Raw genomic sequence first — 16,568 nt, 5'->3', positions numbered from 1 at the left:
CCATTTCCCCCTCATAATTCCCCATTCCCCCTCCCACTTCACCACCAGCAAAATTTTTTATGATCATTATATCACTATAACTCTCACCCCATACAATTTCCTCTTATATTTTATTTTGTTTTTTATTTTTCTGGGGGGTCTCACCCGTGCCCCATTTCCCCCTCACATTTCCCGCCTTTCCCCCCCTCATAATTCCCCCATTTTCTCCCTCACAATTCCCCCATTTTCCCCCTCATATTTTCCTCCATTTTCCCCCTCACAATTCCCCCATTTCCCCCTCACAATTCCCCCATTTCCCCTCATAATTCCCCCATTTCCCCCTCACAATTCCCCCATTTCCCCCTCATAATTCCCCCATTTCCCCTCATAATTCCCCCATTTTCCTCTCACAATTCCCCATTTTCCCCCTCACATTTCCCCATTTCCCCTCATAATTCCCCATTTTCCCCCTCATAATTCCCCCATTTTCCCCCTCACATTTCCCCATTTTTCCCCTCATAATTCCCCCATTTTCCCCTCACATTTCCCCCATTTTCCCCTCACAATTCCCCCATTTTTCCCCTCACAATTCCCCCATTTCCCCCTCATAATTCCCCATTCCCCCTCTCCACCACCCCCAACCCACCCATCGCATCACCACCCGCTCAGCTAAATTTTTTACGATCATTCTATCACTCTAACTCTCGCCCCATACAATTTCCTCTTATACTTTATTATTTTTTTTATTTTTCCGGGGTTCTCAGCCGTGCCCCAGGGCGCTGAGGGCGCTCAGAGCCGTGGGGCTCAGGGGGTCTCGGGGGGTCCCGGGGGGCAGCAGCAGCAGCAGCGTCAGCTCGGGGCGCACGAGGCAGCAGCCGGTGTGGGTGGGCAGCGACACGTAGCACAATTTGGGGCTGCCGTGGGGTCCTGGGGGCACCCCGAAATCATTTCATAGTAAAAAAAAAATTATTCTCCCAAAAACCCCGAAATTACCCCAAAAAACCCCAAAACGACCCCTCCAGGGACACCCAAAACTCCCCAAAGTGACCCCAGGTAGCACAGCTTGGGGCTGCCGTGGGGTCCTGGGGGCACCCCGAAATCATTTCATAGCAAAAAAACACTAAATTATCCAAAAAAACCTAAATGACCCCAAAAAACCCCAAAATGATCCCTCCAGGGACACCCCAAGTGACCCCAAAACCCCCCAAAGTGACCCCAAAACCCCCCAAAGTGACCCCAAAACCCCCCAAAGTGACCCCAGGTAGCACAGCTTGGGGCTGCCGTGGGGTCCTGGGGGCACCCCGAAATCATTTCATAGCAAAAAAAAAATTATTCTCCCAAAAACCCCAAAATTACCCCAAAAAACCTCAAAATGACCCCTCCAGGGACACCCAAAAACCCCCAAAGTGACCCCAGGTATCAGAGCTTGGGGCTGCCGTGGGGTCCTGGGGGCACCCCGAAATCATTTCATAGCAAAAAACAACCTAAATTATCCAAAAAAACCTAAATGACCCCAAAAAACCCCAAAATGACCCCTCCAGGGACACCCCAAGTGACCCCAAAACCCCCCAAAGTGACCCCACGTAGCAGAGCTTGGGGCTGCCATGGGGTCCTGGGGGCACCCCGAAATCATTTCATAGCAAAAAAAACCTAAATTATCCTAAAAACCCCAAAGTGACCCAAAAAACCCCAAAATGACCCCTCCAGGGACCCCCAAAACCCCCCAAAGTGACCCCAGGTATCAGAGCTTGGGGCTGCCGTGGGGTCCTGGGGACACCCCGAAATCATTTCATAGCAAAAAAACTCTAAATTATCCAAAAAAACCTAAATGACCCCAAAAAACCCCAAAATGACCCCTCCAGGGACACCCCAAGTGACCCCAAAACCCCCCAAAGTGACCCCAGGTAGCAGAGCTTGGGGCTGCCGTGGGGTCCTGGGGGCACCCCGAAATCATTTCATATCAAAAAAAACCCTAAATTATCCCAAAAACCCCTAAATTACCCCAAAAACCCCAAAGTGACCCAAAAACCCCAAAGGGATCCCTCTAGGGACCCCCAAAGTGACCCCAAAACCCCCAAAGTGACCCCAGGTAGCACAGCTTGGGGCTGCCGTGGGGTCCTGGGGGCACCCCGAAATCATTTCATAGCAAAAAAAAACCTAAATTATCCAAAAAAACCTAAATGACCCCAAAAAACCCCAAAATGACCCCTCCAGGGACACCCAAAACCCCCCAAAGTGACCCCAGGTAGCACAGCTTGGGGCTGCCGTGGGGTCCTGGGGGCACCCCGAAATCATTTCATAGCAAAAAAAACCTAAATTATCCAAAAAAACCTAAATTACCCCAAAAAACCCCAAAATGACCCTTCCAGGGACACCCCAAGTGACCCAAAACCCCCCAAAGTGACCCCAGGTAGCAGAGCTTGGGGCTGCCGTGGGGTCCTGGGGGCACCCCGAAATCATTTCATAGCAAAAAAAACCTAAATTATCCTAAAAACCCCAAAGTGACCCAAAAAACCCCAAAATGACCCCTCCAGGGACACCCAAAACCCCCCAAAGTGACCCCAAAACCCCCAAAGTGACCCCACGTAGCACAGCTTGGGGCTGCCGTGGGGTCCTGGGGGCACCCCGAAATCATTTCATATCAAAAAAAACCCTAAATTATCCAAAAAAACCTAAATGACCCCAAAAAACCCCCAAATGACCCCTCCAGGGACACCCCAAGTGACCCCAGGTATCAGAGCTTGGGGCTGCCGTGGGGTCCTGGGGGCACCCCGAAATCATTTCGTAGCAAAAAAACACTAAATTATCCAAAAAAACCTAAATGACCCCAAAAAACCCCAAAATGACCCCTCCAGGGACCCCCAAAACCCCCCAAAGTGACCCCAGGTAGCAGAGCTTGGGGCTGCCGTGGGGTCTTGGGGGCACCCCGAAATTATTTCATATCAAAAAAAACCTAAATTATCCCAAAAAACCCTAAATTACCCCCAAAAACCCCCAAATTTCCCCCAAACCCCCAAATTGACCCGCTAGGGACCCCCAAAGTCACCCCAAAACCCCCCAAATGACCCCAAAATTTCCCCCAAAAACCCCCATGAATTTCCCCAAAACCCCCCAAATTTCCCCCAAACCCCCAAAATTACCCGAAAACCCTTGAAGTGACCCCAAAACCCCCCAAAATTACCCCCAAACCCCCAAAGTTTCCCCAAAATCCGCCATGAATTTCCCCAAAACCCCCCAAAATTACCCCAAAACCCCCCAAATTACCCCAAAACCCCCCAAATTACCCCAAAACCCCCCATGAATTTCCCCCAAAACCCCCATAAATTTCCCTAAAAACCCCAAATTTTCCCCCAAAACCCCCCATGAATTCCCCCAAAAACCCCAAATTTTCCCCAAAACCCCCATAAATTCCCCCCAAACCCCCCCAAATTTCCCCCCCAACCCCCGAAATGCCCCAAAATCGCCCGAATTTCCCCAAAACCCCCCAAAATTACCCCAAAACCCCCCATAAATTCCCCCAAAAACCCCAAATTCTCCCCCAAAACCCCTCCATGAACTCCCCCAAAACCCCCCATAAATTCCCCCAAAAACCCCAAATTTTCCCCCAAAACCCCCATAAATTTCCCTAAAAACCCCGAAATGCCCCAAAATCGCCCGAATTTCCCCCAAAACCGCTCCCCGCTCACCGCGGCCGATCTGCGGCTCCAGCAGGACCCGGAGGCGCCGCAGGGCCCCGGCCCGGAGCGGCGGCGGCAGCGCCCCGCCTGCGGGAAATTTGGGGCAAATTCGGGCGATTTTGGGAAAATTCGGGGTTTTTAGGGAAATTTATGGGGGTTTGGGGGGAATTCATGGGGGGTTTTGGGGGGATTTATGGGGTTTTGGGGGGAATTTATGGGGGGTTTTGGGGAATTTCATGAGGGGTTTTGGGGTAATTTTGGGGGGTTTTGGGGAAAAAAATGGGGTTTTTTGGGAAAATTTGGGGGTTTTAGGGAAATTTATGGGCGTTTGGGGGGAATTCGTGGGGGTTTTGGGGGGATTTATGGGGTTTTGGGGGGAATTTATGGGGGATCTTGGGGTAATTTTGGGGGGTTTTGGGGAAAAAAATGGGTTTTTTTGGGAAAATTTGGGGGTTTTAGGGAAATTTATGGGGGTTTTTGGGAAAATTCGGGGTTTTTAGGGAAATTTATGGAGGTTTTGGGGAAATTCATGGGGGGTTTTGGGGGAGAATTTATGAGATTTAGGGGGATTTTGGGGAATTTCATGAGGGGTTTTGGGGTAATTTTGGGGGGTTTTGGGGAAAAAAATGGGGTTTTTTGGGAAAATTTGGGGTTTTTAGGGAAATTTATGGGGGTTTGGGGGGAATTCGTGGGGGGTTTTGGGGGGATTTATGGGGTTTTGGGGGAATTTATGGGGGATTTTGGGGAATTTCATGAGGGGTTTTGGGGTAATTTTGGGGGGTTTTGGGGAAAAAAATGGGTTTTTTTGGGAAAATTTGGGGGTTTTAGGGAAATTTATGGGGGTTTTGGGGAAATTCGGGGTTTTAAGGAAATTTATGGAGGTTTTGGGGAAATTCATGGGGGGTTTTGGGGGGATTTATGGGGTTTTGGGGGAATTTATGGGGGATTTTGGGGAATTTCATGAGGGGTTTTGGGGTAATTTTGGGGGGTTTTGGGGAAAAAATGGGTTTTTTTGGGAAAATTTGGGGGTTTTAGGGAAATTTATGGGGGTTTGGGGGAAATTCGGGGTTTTTAGGGAAATTTATGGAGGTTTTGGGGAAATTCATGGGGGGTTTTGGGGGAGAATTTATGAGGTTTTGGGGGAATTTATGGGGGATTTTGGGGAATTTTATGGGGGTTTTGGGGAAAAAATGAAGTTTTTTGGGGGGAAGTTATTGGGGTTTTTGGGGAAATTCATGGGGGTTTTGGGGGTGAAAATGTGGGGTTTGGGGGAAAAAAATGGGGTTTTTGGGGAAAATTTGGGGTTTTTAGGGAAATTTATGGGGTTTTTTGGGAAAATTTGGGGTTTTTAGGGAAATTTATGGGGGTTTGGGGGGAATTCGTGGGGGGTTTTGGGGGGATTTATGGGGTTTTGGGGGGAATTTATGGGGGATTTTGGGGAATTTCATGAGGGGTTTTGGGGTAATTTTGGGGGGATTTTGGGGAAAAAATGGGGTTTTTTGGGAAAATTTGGGGTTTTTAGGGAAATTTATAGGGGTTTTGGGGAAATTCATGGGGGGTTTTGGGGGGATTTATGGGGTTTTGGGGGGAATTTATGGGGTTTTTTGGGGTAATTTTGGGGGGTTTTGGGGAAAAAATGGGGTTTTTGGGGAAAATTTGGGGGTTTTAGGGAAATTTATGGGGGTTTTGGGGAAATTCATGGGGGGTTTTGGGGGAGAATTTATGAGGTTTTGGGGGAATTTATGGGGGATTTTGGGGAAATTTTAGGATTTTGGGGAAATTCATGGGGGTAAATTTGGGGAGAATTTGGGGATTTTTGGGAAAATTTGGGGGTTTGGGGGGGATTTATGGGGTTTTTTGGGGGGATTTATGGGGGTTTTGGGGAAAAAATGAAGTTTTTTGGGGGGAAGTTATTGGGGTTTTTGGGGAAATTCATGAGGGCTTTTGGGGGTGAAAATGTGGGGTTTTGGGGAAAAAAATGGGGTTTTTGGGGAAAATTTGGGGTTTTGGGGAAAAAATGGGGTTTTTGGGGGAAGAATTTGGGGTTTTGGGGAATTTATGGGGGCAAATTTGGGGAGAATTTGGGGGGTTTTGGGAAAATTTGGGGTTTGGGGAGGAATTCGGGGTTTTTGGGGGAATTTATGGGTTTTTTTGGGGAAATTTTAGGATTTTGGGGAAATTCATGGGGTTTTTTTGGGAAATTTTAGGATTTTGGGGAAAATTTAAGATTTTGGGGAAATTCATGGGGGTTTTTGGGGAAACTTTAGGATTTTGGGGAAATGAATGGGGGTACATTTGGGGAGAATTTGGGGATTTTTGGGAAAATTTGGGGGTTTGGGAGGATTTATGGGGGTAATTTTGGGGGGATTTATGGGGGTTTTTGGGGGGATTTATGGGGGATTTTGGGGAAAATTTGGGGTTTTTGGGAAAATTCATGGGGGTTTTTGGGAAAATTCATGGGGGTTTTGGGGGGAAATTTTAGGATTTTGGGGAAATTTATGGGGGTTTTTGGGGAAATTTAGGATTTTGAGGGAAAAAATGAAGGTTTTGGGGGGGAAATTATTGGGGTTTTGGGGGTAAATTATGGGGATTTTGGGGAAATTATTGGGGTTTTGGGGAAATTCATGGGGATTTTGGGGAAAATTGGGGATTTTGGGGGAAATTAGGGGGTTTGGGGAGGAAATTATGGGGGTTTGGTGGGAAATTTTGGGATTTTTAGGAAATTGGGATTTTGGGGAAATTAATGGGGGATTTTGGTGAAATTCATGAGGATTTTGGTGAAATTCTTGGGATTTTGGGGGATAAACCATGCGGTTTTGGGAATTAAAAAATGACATTTTTCGGGTAAAACCGGGGGAATTTGGGTTATTTTTGTTGCCAATTGAATATTTCGGGGCGGTTTTTGGGGGGTTTTGGGTTTGGGGGGTCCGGGCTCAGATTTTGGGGTTCGGGGGGGGTCACAAACCCTGCCCCGCCCCCCTGACGATCCCGCTCTGCTTCCGGCCCCGATGGATCAGGAGGTACCTGGGGGGGGAAAAAAGAAAAATTTGGGGATCCCCCCTCAAAAAAAAAACCCAAAAAACACCCCCAAAATTTTAAGGGTCTTCCAAAATCCCCCCCAGCCCCAAATTTGGGGGTTCCACCCCAAAATCCCCACCCCCCAAATTAAAATTTCAGGAATTTGGGGGTTTTTCACCCCAAGATCCTCCCCCCCAAAATTAAAACTACCCCAAATTTGGGGGTTCCACCCCAAAATCACCCCAAAATCCCCCTCCCCAAATTCAGACCCCCCAAATTTTGGGTTCCACCCCAAAATCCCCTCCCCCAAATTAAAACCCCCCCAAATTTGAGGATTCCCCCCAAAATCACCCCAAAATCCCCCTCCCCAAATTTAAACCCCCCAAATTTGGGGATTCTCCCCCAAAATCCCCCTCCCCAAATTAAAACTCCCCAAATTTGGGGATTCCACCCCAAAATCCCCCTCCCCAAATTCAGACCCCCCCCCAAATTTTGGGGTCCCCCCCAAAACTCACCCCAAAACCTGGGGGGGCAGCGGGGGGGGGCGGGGCCGGGCCCGGAGCTGCTCCAGGACGGGACCCCAAAATTGGGGCACGAGCTGGGGGGAAATTTGGGGAGGGGGATTGGGGGGATTTGGGGGATTTGGGGAGATTTTGGGGGATTTAGGGAGATTTTGGGGGATTTAGGGAGATTTTGGGGATTTTGGGGAGGGGGTTTTGGGGATTTTGGGGGGATTTTTGGGAATTTGGGGAGGGAATTTGGGGGGATTTTGGGGAATTTGGGGAGGGGCCTTTGGGGGATTTGGGGAATTTTGGGGAGATTTTGGGGAATTTGGGGAAGAATTTTGGGAGATTCTGGGGAGAAATTTTGGGGGATTTTGGGGAGGAATTTTGGGGGATTTTGGGGAGGGGGTTTTGGGGGAATTTGGGGAGGGGTCTTGGGGGATTTTGGGGAATTTAGGGAGGGGATTTTGGGGATTTTTGGGGAGGGGATTTTGGGGGACTTTGGGGAGGAATTTTGGTGGATTTTGGGGAATTTGGGGAAGAATTTTGGGAGATTTTGGGGAGGGATCTTGGGGGATTTGGGGGAATTTAGGGAGGGGATTTTGGGGATTTGGGGGATTTTTGGGGAGGAATTTTGGGGGATTTTGGGGAGGAATTTTGGGGGAATTTGGGGTGGGGTCTTTGGGGGATTTTGGGGAATTTGGGGAGGAATTTTGAGGGATTTTGGGGAGGGGGTTTGGGGGAATTTGGGGAGGAGATTTTGGGGAATTTGGGGAGGGGTCTTTGGGGGACTTCGGCAGGATTTTGGGGAATTTGGGGAGATTTTGGGGAATTTGGGGAGGGGGTTTTAGGGGATTTTGGGGATTTTGTGGAGGGATTTTGGGGGGGGACACCCCAAAAAAACCCTGGCTCAGTTTTGGGGTTATTTTGGGACTATTTCGGGGTCAGTTTTGGGGATTTTGGGTCAGTTATGGGGTCAGTTATGGAGACAGTTTTGGGGATATTTCAGGGTTATTTTGGGGACAGTTTCGGGGATATTTTGGGGATATTTTGGGTTATTTTTGGGGTAAATTTGGGGGATTTTGGGGTCTCACCTTGGTCAGCAGGTGCTGCAGCGAGGGCCGGGCCAGGTTTGGGTCAGTTTTGGGGATATTTCGGGGATATTTCAGGGATATTTTGGGGATATTTCGGGGATATTTTGGGGTCACTTTTGGGGATATTTCGGGGCTATTTTGGGGTTATTTTGGGGACAGTTTCGGGGATATTTTGGGGTCAGTTTTGGGGATATTTCGGGGCTATTTTGGGGATATTTCGGGGCTATTTTGGGGTTATTTTGGGGACAGTTTTGGGGTTATTTTGGGGACAGTTTCGGGGATATTTCTGGGATATTTTGGGGTTATTTTGGGTTATTTTTGGGGTAGATTTGGGGGGTTTTGGGGTCTCACCTGGGTCAGCAGGTGCTGCAGCGAGGGCCGGGGTCCGCAGAGCAGCCCCACCCCCACCCCCGGCAGCAGCCGCAGCTGCAGCAGCCGCAGCGGGACCTGGCGGGAAATTCGGGTCAGTTTGGGGGATTTGGGGAAATTTGGGTGATTTGGGGTCACTTTGGGGGATTTGGGGTAATTTTGGGTTATTTTAGGGTCAGTTTTGGGGTAATTTTGGGTTATTTTAGGGTCAATTTTGAGGTAATTTTGGGTTATTTTCGGGTGAGTTTTGGGGTAATTTTGGGTTATTTTAGAGTCAGTTTTGGGGCCACTTTTGGGTTGTTTTAGGATATTTTCAGGGTCACTTTGGGGTCAAATTTGGGTCAGTTTTGGGGTTATTTTAGGGTCAGATTTGGGGTAATTTTGGGTTATTTTAGGGTCAATTTTGGGGTAATTTTGGGTTATTTTAGGGTCAGTTTTGGGGTTATTTGGGGTCATTTTAGGGTCAGATTTGGGGTAATTTGGGGTCACTTTAGGGTCAGTTTTGGATTACTTTAGAGTCAATTTAGGGGTCATTTTGGGGTCATTTTAGGGTCAGCTTTGGCCTATTTTAGGCTTATTTTAGGGCCAATTTTGGGTTATTTTTGGGTCAGTTTTGGGTTACTTTAGAGTCAATTTTGGGGTAATGTTGGGGTCATTTTAGGGTCAATTTTAGGGTAATTTTGTGCTATTTAGGGTCAATTTTGGTGTCAGTTTTGGGCCACTTTAGGGTCAATTTTGGGTTATTTTAGGGTCAGTTTTGGGTTATTTTAGGGTCAGTATTAGGGTCAGTTTTGGGGTAATTTTGGGTCATTTCGGGGTCATTTTTGGGTCATTTGGGGCTCACTCCTTGTTCCATTTCAGCCTTCATTTTCCCGCCACTCCCCCCCAAACCCCACGTGACCTCACCTCCGGGCTGCTATTGGGCAGGAACACCGGCAGGTCGCGCGCGGCCACGCCCCCTCGGAGGGCGCCCCCTGGCGGCGCGGCCAGCAGCGCGCGCAGGGGGGCGGAGTCAGCCTCGGGCAACGCCCCCCAGGGGGCGGTGCCGAGCCAGGCCACGCCCCCCGCCCAGGCCAGGCAGCCCAGCGCGGTCCCGGCCGCGCCCGCGAAGCGCCGCAGCCGCTCCTGGGGGCGGGGCATGCAAATCAGGGCGCGCGGAGCGCAAATCAGAGGGCGGTATGCAAATCAGGGGGCGAGGCGCGCCAATCAGGGGGCGGTATGCAAATCAGGGCGCGCGGCGCGCCAATCAGGGGGCGGCATGCAAATCAGGGCGCGGGGCGCGCGAAACACGGAGCGGCATGCAAATCAGGGCGCGCGGCGCGCTAATCAGGGAGCGGCATGCAAATCAGGGCGCGCGGCGCGCCAATCAGGGGGTGGCATGCAAATCACGGCGCGCGGCGCGCCAGTCAGGGGGCGGCATGCAAATCAGGGCGCGCGGCGCGCCAGTCAGGAGGCGGCATGCAAATCAGGGCGCGCGTCGCGCCAATCAGGGGGCGGCATGCAGATCAGGGCGCAGGGCGCGCGAAACAGGGAGTGGCATGCAAATCAGGGCGCGCGGCGCGCCAATCAGGGAGCGGCATGCAGATCAGGGCGCGCGGCGCGCCAATCAGGGGGCGGCATGCAAATCAGGGCGCGCGGCACGCCAATCAAGGGGCGGCATGCAGATCAGGGCACGCGGCGCGCCAATCAGGGGGCGTCATGCAAATCAGGGCGCAGGGCGCGCGAAACAGGGAGTGGCATGCAAATCAGGGCGCGCGGCGCGCCAATCAGGGAGCGGCATGCAGATCAGGGCGCGCGGCGAGCCAATCAGGGAGCAGCATGCAAATCAGGGCGCGCGGCGAGCCAATCAGGGAGCAGCATGCAAATCAGGGCGCAGGGCGCGCGAAACACGGAGTGGCATGCAAATCAGGGCGCGGAACGCGCCAATCAGGGAGCGGCATGCAGATCAGGGCGCGCGGCGCGCCAATCAGGGGGCGGCATGCAAATCAGGGCGCGCGTCGCGCCAATCAGGGGGCGGCATGCAAATCAGGGCGCGGGGCGCGCCAAACAGGGAGCGGCATGCAAATCAAGGCGCGCGGCGCGCCAATCAGGGGGCGGAATGCAAATCCGGGCGCGCGGCGCGCCAGTCAGGGGGCGGGGCATGCAAATCAGGGCGCGCGGCGCGCGAATCAGGGGGCGAAATGCAAATAAGGCCGCGCGTCGCGCCAGTTAGGGGGCGGCATGCAAATCAGGGCGCGCGGCGCGCCAATCAGGGGGCGGCATGCAGATCAGGGCACGCGGCGCGCCAATCATGGGGCGTCATGCAAATCAGGGCGCAGGGCGCGCGAAACAGGGAGGAGCATGCAAATCAGGGCGCGCGGCGCGCCAATCAGGGAGCGGCATGCAAATCAGGGCGCAGGGCGCGCGAAACAGGGAGGAGCATGCAAATCAGGGCGCGCGGCGCGCCAATCAGGGAGCGGCATGCAAATCAGGGCGCGGGGCGCGCAAATCAGGGGGCGGCATGCAAATCAGGGCGCAGGGCGCGCGAAACAGGGAGGAGCATGCAAATAAGGGCGCGCGGCGCGCCAATCAGGGGGTGGCATGCAGCTCAGGGGGCGGGGCGCGCGAAACAGGGAGGGGCATGCAAATCAGGCCGCGGGGCGCGCCAATCAGGGGGCGGCATGCAGCTCAGGGGGCGGGGCGCGCGAAACAGGGAGTGGCATGCAAATCAGGGCGCAGGGCGCGCCAATCAGGGAGCGGCATGCAAATCAGGGCGCGGGGCGCGAGAAACAGGGAGTGGCATGCAGATCAGGGCACGCGGCGCGCCAATCATGGGGCGGAATGCAAATCAGGGCGCGGGACGCGCCAATCAGGGGGCGGCATGCAAATCAGGACGCGCGTCGCGCCAGTCAGGGGGCGGCATGCAAATAAGGGGCGGTATGCAAATCAAGGAGCGGCACGGAAATCAAGCCGCGGGGTGCACCAATCAGGGGGCGGCATGCAGATCAGGGGCGGACACGCGAATCAGGGAGCGGCATGCAAATCAGGGCGCGGGGCGCGCGAAACAGGGAGCGGCATGCAAATCAAGGCGCGCGGCGCGCCAATCAGGGAGTGGCATGCAACTAAGGGGGCGGTATGCAAATAAGGGAGCGGGACAAGCGAATCAGGGAGCGGCATGCAGATCGGAGGGGCTGCGCCAATCAGGGGGCGGCATGCAGATCAGGAAGGGAAACGCGAATCAGGGAACGGTATGCAAATTAGGGCGCGGGGCGCCAATCAGGGAGCGGCATGCAAATCAGGGAGCGGGGCGCGCGAAACAGGGAGCGGTATGCAAATCAGGGCGCGCGAATCAGGGAGCGGCATGCAAAATCTTGGGGCCAATCCCCAAATTGGGTGATTTTTGGATAATTTGGGGGGTTTTTTTGGGGTGATTTTGGGGTGATTTTGGGTGTGATTTCGGGGTGCTTTTGGGTATTTTTTGGAATGATTTTGGGGTGATTTGGGGGGTTCTTTTTGGGGTGATTTTTGGGCTGATTTGGGGTATTTTTGGGGGTATTTTTGGGTGTGATTTTGGGGTTTTTTGGGGTGATTTTGGGGTTTTTTTTGGGATGATTTGAAGGGGTTTTTGGGTCGATTTTGGGTTTTTTTGGGGTGATTTGTGGGTTTTTGGGGTCCCTCACCTCCAGCGTGTCACGGTCGGGGCCGGGGGGGAGGGGCCAGCAGGGGGCGCCCATCCCCCCCCCGGGGCTCAGCAGCCAATCCAGGAGCGGGAAACAGCCCTGGGGGCGGGGCCGGAAAAGGGGCGGGGTCAGGAAAGAAGGCGTGGCCAGGAAAGGGGCGGGGCCAATCAGGGGAGACAGGACAGAAATGGAGGAGGAGCTAAAACTGGGGGCGGGGTCACCCCAGGACCCCCAAAAATGCCTCAGAGCCCTCCCAGTAACTCCCAGTAACTCCCAGTAAGTCCCAGTTGGCCCTCCCAGTGCTCCCAGTGCTCCCAGTTACCCTTTCCATTGCTCCCAGTCCAAACCAGTTTATCCCGGTCCCTCCCAGTTCCTCCCAGTAACTCCCAGTGCCCCCCAGTCTGTCCCAGCCCCATTTCCAGTGCTCCCAGTAGCTCCCAGTCCCACCCAGTTCCCCATCCCAGTCCATCCCAGTTTATTCCAGTTTATCCCAGTCCCTCCCAGTTTGTCCCAGTCTGTCCCAGTCTCACCCTCAGCTCCCGTTTCAGCCTCTCCTCGTTCCGCACCGGCAGCAGCTGCTCCCGGCCCAGCAGCAGCACCTGGAAACTGGGATGGACTGGGACAAACTGGGACAAACTGGGAGGGACTGGGAGGGACTGGGATGGACTGGGACAAACTGGGATGGACTGGGAGAAACTGGGAGGGACTGGGAGGGACTGGGAGAGACTGGGAGGGAACTGGGACAAACTGTGACAAACTGGGAGGGACTGGGGGGGACTGGGATGGACTGGGACAGACTGGGAGGGACTGGGAGGGAACTGGGACAAACTGGGAGGGACTGGGACAAACTGGGAGGGACCGGGAGGGACTGGTCTATACTGGTTTATACTGGTCTATACTGGTTTATACTGGGCAGGCTCTCACCAAGGCGCCGAAGGCGGAGTCGAGGATCTGGGCGGGGGCGGGGCCAAAGCTGAGCCCAATCAGGGTCAGGCTGGGGGGGGACGACCCCTGAGTGACCCCTGAGTGACCTCTCCCTGACCCCATGACCCCCTGTGACCCCTCCCTGACCCCATGACCCGCCATGACCCTTGAGTGACCCCGTGACCCCCCATGACCCCTCCCTGACCCCGTGACCTGACCGCAGCCCACCCATGACCCTGTGTGACCCTGTGACCCCTCCCTGACCCTGTGTCACCTCCCATAACCCTGTGACCCCCCGTGACCCTGTGACCCCTCCCTAACCCCATGACCCCCTGTGACCCCTCCCTGACCCCATGACCCGACCGTGACCCACCCATGACCCTGTGACCCCTCCCAAGACCCCGTGACCTTCCTGTGACCCCTCCCTGACCCCATGACCCCGTGACCCCCCCGTGCTCCCCACCCTGACCCCATGACCCAATCCCTGACCCCGTGACCCCGTGACCCCCCATGACCCCATCCCTGACCCCGTGACCCCGTGACCCCCAGCTGACCCCGTGACCCCCCCAGTGACCCCTGGGTGCCCCCTGACCTGTCCGGCTGTCCGGCCCAGCCCAGCCGGGCCGTGGGCGTGGCCGCCTCCCGCAGCTCCGCCCCCGCGGCCGCCCCGAAGAGCCACGCCCCGTGCAGGGCCCCGACCAATGGGAACGGCACCTGCGGGGGTCAAAGGTCACCTCCCGAAAAAAGGGGGAGGGGAGGGGAGGGGGGGGCGTGGCCTCACCTGGGGGCGGGGCGGGCGGCAGAACAGGGGGAGGCCGCTGGCCGTGGCCACGCCCACCAGGAAGGCCCCGCCCTCCTCGCCGGACATGGCCACGCCCACTCGTGCGGGACACGCCCCTTTTCGAGCTAAGCCACGCCCCCTTGTAATGGCCACTCCCTCTTAAACCCCGCCTCTTGCCTACAAACCCCGCCCCTTGCTCATAAGCCACGCCCCTTTACTAATAAACCCGCCCCTCGACTTCAGCCACGCCCATTTGTCCTTAAGCCTCGCCCTTTGATATTAAACCCCACCCCTTTGCTCTTAAGCCACAACCCTTTGCTTTAAGCCACGCCCTTTACTCTCAAACCACGCCCCTTTTGCTCTTAAGCCACGCCCATTTGCTAGTAACCCCGCCCCTTTGCTTATAAGCCCCGCCCTTTTGCTATTAAGCCACGCCCCTTTACTATCAAGTCCCGCCCCTTTGATATCAAGCCACGCCTCTTTGCATTTAAGCCACGCCCCTTTAGGGTAAACCCCGCCCCCTTTGCTCTTAAGCCACGCCCCCTTGCTTTTAAACCACACCCCTTTGATCTCAAGCCACGCCCTTTGCTCTTAAGCCACGCCCATTGGATATAAACCCCGCCCCTTGTCTCTTAAGCCACGCCCCTTTGATCCTAAGCCACACCCCTTCGCTTCAAACCACGCCCCTTTGCTCTTAAGCCACGCCCCTTCGCTTCAAACCCCGCCCCTTATCAGTCAAGCCACGCCCCTTGGCTCTAAAGCCACGCCTCCTGATTCTAAACCCCGCCCCTTTTCTCCCAAACCCCGCCCCTTCCTTCCAAACCACGCCCCTTTTCCCACAAACCACGCCCCCTTTCCTCTCAAGCCCCGCCCCTTCCTTGGCCCCGCCCCCTCCCTGCCCGCGCGCGCTCCCCGCTCAGTTGGCGCCACTCGCCGCCATTTCCCGCGCGGGGCACGCCGGGAGCGCCGCGGTTGCCGCGCAACGGCGGAAGGGGCGTGGCTTCCCCTACAACGCGATTGGTCCATGAGTCGCAACGGCGGGAAGGGGCGTGGCTTCCCCTGCAACGCGATTGGTCCATGAGTCGCAATGGCGGAAAAGGCGTGGCTTATTCTGCAACGCGATTGGCCGATGAGTCGTTACTATAGCAATGCGGAAGGGGCGTGGCTTCCTTATTATCCTCTTCAATTCCATTGGTCGATGAGTCGTTACTATAGCAATGCGGAAGGGGCGTGTCTCCTTTCCTCCACGCTGATTGGCTGAGGCAGGCGCAACGCCCGCGTCCCTCCTTTCCGCGCATGCGCCGCCGCCCGGCGCGGACGCGAAGGAAAACCCCTTCCTCCTCTCCGCGCGCCGCCGCCGGTACCGACCCCGGGGAGTTGTGGGGGGGGGGGGAACCGGGAGGGGGGAAGTTAATTAAAAACCCAAATTGCGGCACCGCCAACCCCGTGAGAATGCCGGGCGGGGTTGAGGGGGGAGCTGCGGGCGAGTCGCCGCTTCGGGCTCGGTTCCGGGGAGTCACGGCGTTGTTGTTTCCCCCCCGCAGGAGCCGGCCCCCCCCGCGGGCCGCCATGGTCGTGCCCGCGCTGGAAGGCCCCGCCCCCCCCGCCCTGGTGGCCGACGTGGTTTTCGTCATCGAGGGCACCGCCAACCTCGGGCCCTACTTCGAGGCTCTGCGCAAGCACTACCTGCTGCCCGCCATCGAGTCAGCCTCATTAACATATTCATTAGCTAGTTAATTAGCGGGGCCCTCCCCCTAATAGATAAATGAGGCCCCGCCCCAAAAGAATTAAAGGGAACCCGGTGTAAAGTAATTAATGGGATCCTGCCCCAAGCACTACCTGCTGCCCGCCATCGAGTCAGCCTCATTAACATATTCATTAGCTAATTAATTAATGAGAACCCTCCCCATATAGATAATTGAGGCCCCGCCCCAAAAGAATTAAAGGGAACCCCGCTATAAAGTAATTAATGGGAGCCTGCCCCAAGCATTGCCTGTCTGTGCCATTGAGTGAGAGTTAATTAGCGATTTAATTAGCTAATTAATTAGAGGGACCCCTCCCCATAATGATTAATGAGGCCCCGCCTCAAATTAATTCAAGGGAACCTGTCATTAATTAATGGGAACCCATCATAAATTAATGGGGATCCTGCCCCAAGCACTACCTGCTGTCCGCCATCGAGTCAGCCTCATTAACATATTCATTAGCTAATTAGTTAATGAGACCCCTCCCCATATAGATAATTGAGGCCCTGCCCCAAAAGAATTAAAGGGAACCCGGTATAAAGTAATTAATGGGATCCTGCCCCAAGCATTGGCTGTCTGTGCCATTGAGTGACAGCTAATTAGCGTGTTAATTAGCTAACTAATTAGAGGGACCCCTCCCCTAATAGATTAATGAGGTCCCATCTCAAATTAATTAAAGGGAACCCGTTATAATTTAATTAAAGGGAACCCCGTTATAAAGTAATGAATGGGATCCTGCCCCAAGCATTGCCTGTCTGTGCCATTGAGTGACAGCTCATTAGCATGTTAATTAGCTGATTAATGAGGTAATTAATTAGA

At 54.3% G+C, this 16,568-nt stretch overlaps 2 protein-coding genes and 1 long non-coding RNA gene across 4 annotated transcripts in view; 1 reads left to right on the top strand and 2 right to left on the bottom strand.

The window, feature by feature from the left end:
• Positions 1-691: 691 nt before the first annotated feature.
• On the bottom strand, positions 692-9,780 carry FUZ (fuzzy planar cell polarity protein). Its single transcript, XM_077789836.1, has 6 exons — positions 9,547-9,780; positions 8,623-8,718; positions 7,190-7,272; positions 6,622-6,680; positions 3,666-3,743; positions 692-906 (listed from the first exon to the last, which is right to left on the bottom strand). Exons 1-6 carry the CDS (start codon positions 9,778-9,780, stop codon positions 740-742), a joined length of 717 nt encoding a protein of 238 aa, XP_077645962.1. The 3' UTR covers positions 692-739.
• Positions 9,781-12,302: 2,522 nt separating this feature from the next.
• On the bottom strand, positions 12,303-13,911 carry LOC144248154 (uncharacterized). Of its 2 annotated transcripts, none has more exons than XR_013341540.1 (3): positions 13,816-13,911; positions 12,830-12,898; positions 12,303-12,398 (listed from the first exon to the last, which is right to left on the bottom strand). It is a non-coding gene; the product is annotated as an uncharacterized LOC144248154 (long non-coding RNA). The 2 variants fall into 2 exon arrangements; XR_013341539.1 differs by lacking the exon at positions 13,816-13,911 and adding an exon at positions 13,224-13,295.
• A 1,396-nt stretch (positions 13,912-15,307) lies between these two features.
• MED25 (mediator complex subunit 25) overlaps positions 15,308-16,568 on the top strand; it is a 44,593-nt gene continuing 43,332 nt past the window's right edge. Inside the window, exons 1-2 of the mRNA XM_077789835.1 lie at positions 15,308-15,364; positions 15,549-15,707. Of these exons, the coding sequence (XP_077645961.1) occupies positions 15,574-15,707 (134 nt within the window). The 5' untranslated portion in view covers positions 15,308-15,364; positions 15,549-15,573. The remainder of the gene's footprint in view (positions 15,365-15,548; positions 15,708-16,568) is intronic.

This window comes from Lonchura striata, chromosome 38 (genome assembly GCF_046129695.1).
Source record: "Lonchura striata isolate bLonStr1 chromosome 38, bLonStr1.mat, whole genome shotgun sequence".
NCBI lineage: Eukaryota > Metazoa > Chordata > Aves > Passeriformes > Estrildidae > Lonchura > Lonchura striata.
The sequence above is the reverse complement of the archived record's forward strand: the minus strand, read 5'-3'. Positions and strand labels throughout refer to the sequence as shown.